This window comes from Mus musculus, chromosome 19 (assembly GCF_000001635.26).
Source record: "Mus musculus strain C57BL/6J chromosome 19, GRCm38.p6 C57BL/6J".
Classification (NCBI taxonomy): domain Eukaryota; kingdom Metazoa; phylum Chordata; class Mammalia; order Rodentia; family Muridae; genus Mus; species Mus musculus.
The window spans coordinates 26878577-26890330 of NC_000085.6; the positions used below are offsets into that span (position 1 = coordinate 26878577).

The 11754-nt window shown below is 44.7% G+C and overlaps 1 protein-coding gene across 1 annotated transcript; it reads left to right on the forward strand.

Annotated features, from left to right (window-relative positions):
- The first annotated feature begins 7348 nt into the window (after window positions 1-7348).
- On the forward strand, window positions 7349-10071 carry Gm815 (predicted gene 815). The gene is made up of 4 exons (NM_001033407.2): window positions 7349-7420; window positions 7803-7908; window positions 9179-9279; window positions 9733-10071. The coding sequence occupies exons 1-4, from the start codon at window positions 7403-7405 to the stop codon at window positions 9853-9855; spliced, it is 348 nt and encodes a 115-aa protein (NP_001028579.1). The 5' UTR covers window positions 7349-7402; the 3' UTR covers window positions 9856-10071.
- The last annotated feature ends 1683 nt before the right edge of the window (window positions 10072-11754 follow it).

The window sequence follows — 11754 nt, forward strand, 5'->3', positions numbered from 1 at the left end:
GCACCCGAAAAAATGTTCAACATTCTTCATCATCAGGGAAATGCAAATCAAAACAACCCTGAGATTCCACCTCACACAAGTCAGAATGGCTAAGATCAAAAATTCAGGTGACAGCAGATGCTGGCGAGGATGTGGAGAAAGAGGAACACTCCTCCATTGTTGGTGGGATTGCAAGCTTGTACAACCACTCTGGAAATCAGTCTGGCAGTTCCTCAGAAAATTGGACATAGTACCACCAGAGGATCCAGCAATACCTCTCCTGGGCATATATCCAGAAGATGTCCCAACCGGTATGAAGGACACATGGTCCACTATGTTCATAGCAGCCTTATTTATAATAGCCAGAAGCTGGAAAGAACCCAGATGCCCCTCAACAGAGGAATGGATACAGAAAATGTGGTACATTTACACAATGGAGTACTCCTCATCTATTAAAAAGAATGAATTTATGAAATTCCTAGGCAAATGGATGGACCTGGAGGGCATCATCCTGAGTGAGGAAACACAATCACAAAGGAACTCACACAATATGTACTCGCTGATAAGTGGATATTAGCCCAAAACTTAGGATACCCAAGATATAAGATTCAATTTGCTAAACACATGAAACTCTAGAAGAATGAAGACCAAAGTGTGGACACTGTGCCCCTTCTCAGAATTGGGAACAAAACACCCATGGAAGGAGTTACAGAGACAAAGTTTGGAGCTGTGATGAAAGGATGGACCATCTAGAGACTGCCATATCCAGGGATCCACCCCATAATCAGCTTCCAAACGCTGACACCATTGCATACACTAGCAAGATTTTGCTGAAAGGACCCAGATATAGCTATCTCTTGTGAGACTATGCTGGGGCCTAGCAAACACAGAAGTGGATGCTCATAGTCAGCTATTGGATGGATCACAGGGCTCCCAATGGAGAAGCTAGAGAAAGTACCCAAGGAGCTAAAGGGATCTGCAACCCTATAGGTGGAACAACATTATGAACTAACCAGTACCCTGGAGCTCTTAACTCTAGCTGCATATGTATCAAAAGATGGCCTAGTCGGCCATCACTGGAAAGAGAGGCCCATTGGACACACAAACTTTATATGCCCCAGTACAGGGTAACACCAGGGCCAAAAAAATGGGAATGGGTGGGTAGGGAAGTGGGGGGGGTTATGGGGGACATTTAGGATAGCATTGGAAATGTAATTGAGGAAAATACATAATAAATAAAATAAATTAATTAAAAAAAAAGAAAAGGAAGGAGGTCCTAAAGGGCAGAGAGGGGTGGGAGATAAGGGCGGAGGGAAGCCTTGCCTCATCACTGCTTGGAAGCTCAACATTCATTATACCGAGAGAAGGGTCAGTGAGTACTCAAAGGCATGCTAAGAAACAAAACCAGAGCCAAACCACAGGCAAGTTCTAGCATGTGAGGTTACTTAGTCCACCGTCTCTCCTTCCCAGGAGGGGTTAACCCTGGGTCTGCCCCATCCCTGCAAGTGTGTCACCAGGCAGCTGTCTAGAGGGTGTAAGTAATGACTGTGTGGCTCCAGTGACTTGGTTCATCCATACCATTCATCTGTAGCAGACCATAAGGAGCAGGCACAGCAGCAGCCGTGGCATCCCCACAACCTGCCATGCTCCTGGGCCCTCTGCTCAACTGCCCTTGCATTTAGACTTTACATCAGTTAGGAGAGAGGCCAGTGGGAGTGCTTGGGAGCCAGAGTGCAGTGTTTTCATTTGAGGAGTCTCAACAGAGCCCCAGAGCCAGCTTATAGCATCTTAGAAAGTTGGGGGAGTCTGGGATTTACTTTCTCTGCGTTGGTTTAGAAGTGGGGAAAGAGGCTATAAACTAGAAAATCAGCCAAGTGCTTAAAAAAAAAGTGTATTTGCTGACCAGTTTTAGGTTTAGAGCTTTAAGACAGATTTATGAGTTTTTTTTTTTTTTTTTTTTTTTTAAGAGTTCCTCTGAGACATTTTGCCGTTAAATGGTACCTGGGGCCTGGTCTTATCTGCAGATCAAGTGTCCCCTTGTAGATCGTGATAGACCAATATACATTTTGAATGCCCGATCTTACTCAGTATTTTCTGGCCCTTCTACCTCTATGTAGGATTTAACCAAATAGTCATTTGGTTGGGAGCTAAATCACAGGCCATGAGGACAGAGACAAAGCAGGTTCTGCCCATCCCTGCAAATGTGTCACCAGGCACTGTCTGGGGTATGTGTAGGTGATCACTGCTCGGATCCAGGGAATTAGTTCAGCCAGAGCAGAACATAAGGACCATGGAAGTAGCCAACTCTAGTTATCTGCAGTTTTGAGACTGGTAATTATGCTTTTTCTTAACCTTTTTAATGATTAAAAATAAAGTACACAAAAGTCTTAGTGCTGTGATGTAAACCCTCCAGAAATTGTATAATTATTCAAAAGCAGCTTTCAGCACAGCATCTTTAGAACACCTGCCCTTCCTAATCGGGTGGACTTTGCTATAGAATTGGAGCCGAAATCTGTTGATCCTAACAAGTTTCCACTGGAGAGGGAAATCCTTATTGAGTCTCTCAGAGGGGCAGGCCTTGGGTCTCTCTACAATGTCCATACTTGACACAGTTCATTTAGTTCTGGGGAAATCACTTACTAAGACATCTTTGCCCCTTGGGATCTGGGTGTACAACTTCTTGGGGAATAATTAGGGTGAGTACCGACTCTCTGACTGACTGAAGCCACTCAGCCAGATTTAGTGTAAGAATTCAAGGTTTTCATTGCTAAAGTCATATTCCAATTTTCTGTTCACTTGAAAAAAAATTAGATGAGATTTTCTAAAGAGTTGGAGGAAGGAGATAGTAGATATGGCCTAAGGCCGTTTCCCCGTTTTTTCTTAATTATATGCAATCAGGTTCAACTGGATGGAGCAGAAAACCCAGAACACTGCTTTAACAAGATAGGGGTGTTTATTTTTCCCCAGGAAAATGAAATCTGGCCACACAAGATGGCTCAAAGGAGCCCACATCTCTTGTGTGTGTAATTTTGACCTTTAGGGTTTGGATTCTCTTCTGAAGGTCATCATTTGTTCCCAAAATAGCCACTGGGACTATCCTGGGAACTCAGAGGTGCAGATTCTTGGGTGGCAGTCCAAGTTAACTATATCAGAAACTCCCGAGTGGGCATGTCTCTGGTGTTCCAAATGCCACCCAAGGCAAGCTCATGAGGCCCTCGGGATGGGCACACATGAGCCAAAGAACACAGGAGTAAGAGCAATGAGGGGCTTGCTCTGCTTTCTGGATAATACCTGGGAAAGCAGATTTTCTGAAGCCAGGCAACTGACTTTCAGTTTCTTCTTGTACACTGGCCTCCCCCAGGGAGGAATACAAATTTTAGCTAGGCTCTCTAGCATCCCTGGTGATGTGGGCAGAGAAGGAGCAATTGATACCCCGCAGGCCAGTAAGCAGAGAAGATCAGCATATACAGCACTGGGCTGGGTGCATTCGCTAATAGTTTTGAACCAACTATACTGGGCAATGAATCGTTCAGTGGCTAAGTGATTCTTGCTTTTAGCCCGTAGCTCTGTCCTCTCTAATATCAAAGGCCTCATGGATCATGAATGTGACCCGGGCTGGTTGAGTGAGCAGCTCAATGTTCATTCGTGTGAAACAAGGGTTTCGTAACTTTTTTTCCCTAGTTGAGCACTTCACATTTTTTTAAGGTAGGAAAAGTGGGCACTCCTGCTGGCAGCAACTTTCAAAAGAGCTGCTTTTGGCCACCTGTCTACATATAGTCACACTGCTTCTAGACTTTTCATCATGTTCGTTGAATGAACTGACCCGTGAGATCTACTAAAGACTCAAAAGAGGAAAGCCGGGTTCTGACTCCGCAGAGTACAGACCACCACCCCATTGTTCTCGGCAGCATCCACTTTGGAAGGACGAGTTCAATGCCACAAACTAACCAACTTGGGGGTCTACTGGAGACAATGAACTTACCGTAAGTCAGATGCTCGAAGTGGCTTTCTGTCACCTTTCCATCTACAGCTGCAGGGCTGAACAGTGTGCTTCTCTGTTCAAAACTGTCTTCAGATGAGTTCTCCACAAGAGAGGCCGAGACAGGGTTCAGCCATCTTAGGGTGCCTGTGATCCCATGAGCAACACCTGTGTGGTGTGAGGCATGTGGAATTTGAGGGCTATGCTGGGCTTCAATCCGGTAACAGAGGCAGGGGTGTTATAATCCTACACGGAGCTCTGACGCTTAGCTTCACTGCAGGTGTGTGAGAAGAACAGGGCAGAGACTTTCTCCCTAGCAACTGACCAGTCACCAGCTGGCCCTAGCTGGGGTTGGGGGGTTAGCGCAGGCGGGACAGTGCCTTCTAATCAGAGATTTTAGCCAACATACCTTTCAGCTGGGCAAAGGAATACTTGGGTCCCAAATGTCTGAGTTGTTCAGAATAACATCCATCATAGAAATGTCGAACTGCTGTGTCAAAAATATCTGTAGTCACAAAAGATAGTCTAGGGGCTGGTAAGATGGCTCAGCGGATAGGAACAGTGACTGCTCTTCCGAAGGTTCTGAGTTCAAATCCCAGCAACCACATGGTGGCTCACAACCATCAGTAGTGAGATATGACACTCTCTTCTGGCATGTCTAAAGACAACTACAGTGTACTTACATATAACAATAAATAAAATCTTAAAAATAAATAAGTAAAAGATAGTCTAGAACAGTCTAAGTCTTTACCATGGTCTGCAGACCCTAACCTGATCTGGCTCCTGACCCCACCTGTGTGTCACCTCCCAATTTCTCAGTCACTTCCCCCAACCCCTACCTTGTTCTTACAGCATTGGTTCTCAATCTGTGGGTAGGGAGTCCTTAGGGGGTCACATATCAGATATCCTGCATATGCATATCAGATATTTATATTGTGATTCATAACCATAGCAAAATTATAGTTAATGAAGTAGCAATGAAATAATTTTATGGTTGGGGGTCACCACAACATGAGGAAGTATGTTAAAGTTGAAAACCACTGTCCTACCTAGCATATTCTGAGTCCCTCAGGACCAATGACTGCTGTTCTCTCTCCTGGACTGTGTGTCCCATAGGTCTCCTCAGATTTCAACTCTGATAAGGCTATCTATCTTAGCATATCAAAAGTATCTCTATCACCTTGCTGTCTATCTCTTTGTTCAATCTCACGAGTCTTGTTACCACCTGACATTTTATTATAGGCCTCTTCGATTTTTGTCTATCTTCTGATCACAAAAGGAAAATCAAGTCAGAGCCTGGTTTGTCAACTTAATGGTACATAAGACTTCCAGAGTAGTGTGTGGTACAGAATATGAATTCCGTAATATATAGTGAATCAACAGATTAATTCCTCTGTGATGAATTTCCTGAACTAGAAAAGGTTACTTTTAAGCAGAAATGAAGAGGCTTAGTCATGATATTTGGAAAACCAGAGACTTGGAGTCAATGTGTTCCAACCCTCAGCACAAGCCTCATGCTTCAAAGGACTTATGACTGATACTTATTATCTCGTATTAGCTTGGAATCAATTTTTACAAACTTAATTTACTTGTAGCAAGCCGTTTCTGACTGTCCAATTTTGTACAGCCATATCTTTGTTCATTTGTGAGGGGAATTTGTCATCTTAACCAGGTCCTGTGGGGAGAGGGGCGATCAAGAATAGTACTAGATATAGCTTCCAGCTAACCATTCTCATTCTGCAATACCTGAACCAAAATCAAGGTGGGGTTTTCGATTGTTCTTTCTTTGGATGTTACCAAATATCTTACTTTAGGATTCTAGATCAACAAGGTGGGTAAAGGACTTCAGTGGCCCTGGTCCTGCAGTGCTCTGGGTGGTTGGAGCTCTCGTCAGTCCCTGCTAAGGAGGCAGCCTCTATCCCCCTATATAATGATATTCTGGGGGTGGGAATCCAGACCTTGGAGGGGATGCCCAGTCTCAGTTTCCTGTAAAGGCTAAAAGCTGGTGTAGTGTTGCTAACCAAGATCAGAGGTGTCAGGACTGATGTCATGGAGACTCTGTGGGAATCACGACCACACATAGGGAAGCAACTGGACCAAGGTCACACAACTCAGCCCCTGTAGTTGGGGCTCCTTTATCTGACCTCTACAGAATACCTACAGTTCAGTTGTACCTCACTGAGAAGTATCAAGAGCTTAAGGCTCATGAGAGACCCCACATGATGGTAGCAGAAACAGGGGCTTAAGTAACCATGGTAAAGGAAGTGAGGTAGGAGGGGACTCGGGTGGGGAGGTGCAACCATAGTTTCCACTGCTATGGGCACATTGAGACATCCCTCAGACCCTTCCAGCAGTAGCTAGGGCAAGGGACATAACCATTATGATCTATGGGATCAAGGGTTACTGTGATTTTTCCTCAGTTTAGATGTGACCCTTTTTTGTGTTGGAGGGCAGGTGACTTTTAGGTTAAGAGATGATTGTCCTGGAAACACTGCTTCTTAAAGGGCTTGATTTCCATTCCAAATAGATAGAGCACATCTGTGTTCAGTCACTTTTCTTACTTTCCTGCAAAATGTGACTTCTATACCTTAAAATGACAAGTTCTAGCCTTGTAGGCTTGAATCAATGTGCAATGACTGGAGCCCAGATGCACTTGCATTGCCGTGGCACATGTATAACGCTACTTTGCTCTGCCCTTTAATCCACTGATGATGGATGCTTTGAGCCACTGGGCTCCTCTTGTTTCTCTAACTTTCACTCAAAAAACAATGGCTGGCGTCTCCTTTCGCTCTTACCTTATCACAATGTCTATTCCTTCGGGTTTTAGTAAATACTTTTTTTTTCTTTTAATCCACTCTCCTTTAATATTAAATACCTAATGAAATAGAATAAAAAATATGCCTTGTTATCACAGAAGGGGAAATTGAGGCACAGAAGCTAACGACATGGCTGGAGAACCACAGAGTGGTACCCCAAGTGTTTTTCTGATTACCACTTGATGTTCCTTCAACTCTTTTCATAGCCGTGGCCTTGTTGATACCCTTGGGCATGATCCTTGGGTCTAACCCTAGTGACACACAATTATTGCTTGCTGAACTTTTATCAGCTGTGGCCAGTTGATAGTTGGTAAAATTAGCGACTGGCTCTTTTTCTGAGTGCCAATCAAATGCCCTCAAAGCACACCACTTGAGGCACATACCACTCAGAGCACTTAACATTGATGATGGAGGGCCAGCTCAGATCCTCCAGCAGGAGGGAACACCTGCCTGGCTACCTGCCTGGATGCCTGCGGGAGTACCCACCTGGTCTTATTACACACGTGTTCCCTCACACACACACACCTCCCAACGTTAGAGCACTTGAAGTCCACAGCAGGTTCCTTTCCCCAGAAGTTCCAGGCTCGCTGGTATTCTGACAGGGGATGCGGCTGATCTCTGAGCTTTCATGATGGCCCTGTCTGAGGTAAGAGTGGCAAGGTGTTTAAAAGCAAGTTAGAGTCTGCAATTTTTTTTTTAATTGAGCATGAGAGAGCCATTGGAACTGAGTTTTTAATTAAAACAGAGCAGGCTGGCCAAGGAAGTAGAGGCTGCAAGCAGCCTAGTTCAGGGAACTTGGTTCCTGGTTTTTTGGGTTTTTTTTTTTTTTTTTTTTTTTTTTTTGGCATGATGGGGTCCCTCCTGAACACATCAGGCCGTTCAGCTGCCTGTGCTTGGGGAGTTCAAAGCACAAGCTCCCTGTTTATCAGGCTTTCCTGTGCCAAAAACTCAGTTTCAGCTCCGAGTCATTAACGACAATGTTCTCCCCACTACAGCCTTTACTGATGTTTCATTAACAAGACTAACAGTCCTTAGGAACGATGCTTCTGTGCTGCGTAGAAGCCCATGCCATGGGATTCCAGAACACTTCCTTCTCTACGTTTAGAACTGCTTCCCATACTTTTTTCCCCCACTGTGAGTTGAGTTGGTAAACTTGGTCACTACTGGTATTTGTTTTTTTTTTTTTCCCTTAGCCCAGGGTAGCTTGGGTAACCCCCCACCCCCACCCCCACTTTACCCCTCTTCCTTCACATCCTAAACATTTGCTGGTCCTGACTCATTCTCTGTGTTATTTCTGCAAAGCCTTCTTTGAAACTCTCTACCTGGTGTTCTGTAGTAGATTAGTAGTTGCCATTCATGTAAATAAATGTGAGTGGACGGGCAGAAGGATGGGCAGACAGATGGAGATCAACCAAGAGGAAGTCAATCTTTTAAGACAAAGTCTCTCCATATAGCCCAGATTTGTCATGAGCTATACATTATCCTACCTTGATCTTGGGGTTGCTCAGCCCATTCTATGAAAAAAAAAAAAAGTCAAAATAAATGAGACTTGGAAGCCTCAAAGGGCCAGGACAGGTGTTTGATTTCTAACAAAGGGAAAACTATGCTGTATGTATTGGGATTTTTTTTCAGGGCCCAATTCCCCCCCCCCCCCCCATAATTCCTAGTAAAGGGTGACCAAGCAAACTGTAGAAGGTTCCATGCAATTCTGTACGGTGAAGGGTTTTGGTGTCAGCACACAGGGGATGGCAAAGTTTGGAGAAGAAGAGATGAAAGAGGATGGAAGAAGCCATTAAGTCTGCTGACCACTCAGCTACAGCAAGGCCTCCCTCATAGCATAGTCATCTGTCACTGTGATGGCTTATATATGCTCTGCCCAGGGAGGGGCACGATTAGGTGTGGCCCTGTTGGAGTAGGTGTGGCCTGTCACAGTGGGTGTGGGCTATAAGACCATTATCCTAGTTGCCTGTAAGCCAGTCTTCCATTAGTAGCCTTCAGATGAAGATGTAGAACTCTCAGCTCCTGCTGCACCATGCCTGCCTGGATGCTGCCATGCTCCTGCCTTGATGATAATGGACTGAACCCCTGAACCTGTAAGCCAGCCTCAATTAAATGTTGTCCTTATAAGAGTTACTTTGGTCATGGTGTCTGTTCACAGCAGTAAAACCCTAAGACAGTTACATATGACCCTGATCTCTTCTTCCAACTTTCTTTTCTATTTTTTTTAATAAAAATTAATTTATTTACATCAAACACTCCCCGCCTCCTGGTCTACCCTCACGGAGACCCTCCCCCAACCCTCCTCTCCTCCTCTGAGAGGGTGACCCCTCCCGCAGATATTCCCCTACCCTGGTGCTTCCTCCAACTTTCTTAGTTCCTTACTCTTCTGCCTTTGCCTCACTAGGTGCCTCAAGAGAGGAAGGACAAAGTGATACCCACTGGGGTCCAGCCAGCCCATCATTCCTGCATATTGACCCCGGAGGCCGGTGCCAGTGGAATAGCAGTGTGAGGTTCCTACCTGTCTTTTCTTGGCCCCTGGCTCAGAAGCTCCTAAACCAGTGACCTAGAGAGGCATCCCGACTCTCGATGCCAGAGGGAAAGCCCTCAGAGAGATGCCACAGGAATTCCTGCTTCACCCTCAACATCCATTAGCTTTGTTTGCTTCCCATTTAATTCTCTGAAAATTCGAATCCCACAACCGCTACACAAATATGTTTGGATTATAAACCTTAAGATCTAGGCATGGAAATAAAACCCAAGTCTGTCTTGCCCATGTTTTCGGGCCCACTTAGAACAGTGGCTAGCTTTCCTTTCCTTAAGCATTTAGGATCCTAGAGGAAGCTCCACAAAAGGGTCTTGCTTTCTATTTTAAGATGTAAATGTCATCATATAATGTGGCATTTTCAGTAAATAGCTCTCTGCTTGCGTTGATATTTCTTTCCTTGTCTATTTATACAGATTGGCTGCATCTCGCCTCGCTGCCACATGCAGAACGGGCTGTGGGTAGTGGCGCGTTTAACATCTGCCTTATTTGTAGAAATTCAGGCTGCTTACAGGGCTTTGCCACTAGAGACGACATAGCCACAGAGATCCTTGAGCTTGCTCGTCGGTGGCTGAGTGAGGATGTTTCTATGAAGCATTAGACATTATAGTAGCTGGATTCTAAATTTTAGTGCACACCAGCAAATTATCCTTTGAAAGACCCCTTAAGGCAATTTCTAATTCCATCCGGCAGACCCTTGAGTACCATTTATTATTTTCTGGATAATATTTTGTCATTTCTTATATTAAAAATTTCATATTTATCATATATATATTTATTTAGTCAGTTCACTGTCTTCTTTGACAAATGTGTTCTGAGTCCCCTCTCCCTATCCTGCTTCATCCATAGACAGTGGGAGTTACAGGCAAGAAGGGCTTGTAAAGATAGCAGATTTGGGCCTTTTGGTAATGATGCATGCTTTTAATTCCAGCACTTGAGGGGCAGAGGAAGGTCGATCTCTGAGTCTGAGGCCAGCTTGGTCTATAGAGCAAGTTCCAGGACAGCCTGGATTACACAGCAAAACCCTGACTAAATGAAACAAAACAAAACAAAACAAAATAAAACAAAACAGAAGATAGCAGCTGTGTAAGTAGTAACCAGCAGTGTCAGGAAAGACCCTCTGCCTGCTGGGGATGCCCCTTACAAGGATACTCTGCTCTTGTCCCTAGAGAGCCATCAGATTGCCACTGCAGAACTGCTGGGGGTGTGTGTGTGTTGGGGGGGAGGGGCTCATAATCACAGGAGAGACTCTGAATCATTCCAGAGAAGGCGTGGCTAAAGGATTTGGGAGGTGTGGAGAATGGCCAACTTCAGTCAAGGGTAAAGACAGGGAGGCTTTACCCACTTCAGGGTATCTCTGGACTTGGCTGGGTACTACTACAGGCTCTGGGGGCCACAGTGCATTTTTCATCATCATACTTTGAGAATAATTGAATGGACAAGCATGAAGGGTCTGCTAGGACAGTGACAGTGACGACTAATAACTTCCAGCTCCATCGATTGTTGAATCGTTACGTTGTGAGCCATTGAGAAGAGAGTTGCCATTCTAACCGGGATATGCTATTGATTACAAATACATCCTGCTTTAATAGATATAAAAATGTGCAAACAAAGAGTCTTGGGTCCTATAAAATATGTTAATAAGTTAATTTATGGCAACAGTTCCCAACTCCGAAATACTTACTGTGTACACAATACTCTAAAACATTATCTTATTTAGTTGTTTTTACAAAAGTTTGATACCTCATCTTCTAAAACAAATAAAACTCATAAAACAAACTCAACACAGTGCTCTGACTTGCAGTGCTCACCAATTCCCATAGTGTAAATCCACCTAGATGGTCATTTTTGACATCTCAGTAGGAAACCACTGAATGTAGAGTAGGGAAGAAAAACCCAATCCCTGCAAGCCAATGGCAACTGGCCCAGACACTGCTGGAGACAAGGATGAAAATGAAAGGTTCAAAGCTCCACTTAGAATTGTTGTGCCCATTTTGTGAACCCCAAAAGACCACCAAGGAGCCAATTCTGATGCAATCACACTAGGGTCTCTATTACAAGCTTGAGCTTCGGCTTACTCACCCACTGCCTACCCCGACTCAGCAGGATGAGTTGGTGAAGCAACCCCAAGCCCTCGACATGACAAGGTTTTATAGGAAATGGTGAACAAATGAGGGGGTGACCAGCCTGGCAAGTGTCTAATTGAATGACTGTTGGAAGCCAAGAGGTGGGTGCTCTGAAGCAAAACCATGAACCATCACGAAGAGTCTGAAAGTACATCTGAAACAATCAGACTTATCTTTGGTTGACTGTTGCTAGGAAGTAGCTAGGGAGTAACCTGGGGGCTAGGGGGAGGAGGGTTATGGGCCAAGGACAAGCCTTGGAGTCCTTCCTGGTACTTGGATGCAACTTTGGTTCAGCTACAGGTCGGGTTTCTC

Bases quoted from the DNA above. Each gene is read 5' to 3' on its own strand.
- Gm815 (NM_001033407.2), top strand. The intron at 7,909-9,178 runs GTGAGTTGAGTT...TTGCCTCACTAG, and splicing joins CCATACTTTTTTCCCCCACT to GTGCCTCAAGAGAGGAAGGA. The intron at 9,280-9,732 runs GTGAGGTTCCTA...CTATTTATACAG, and splicing joins GGTGCCAGTGGAATAGCAGT to ATTGGCTGCATCTCGCCTCG.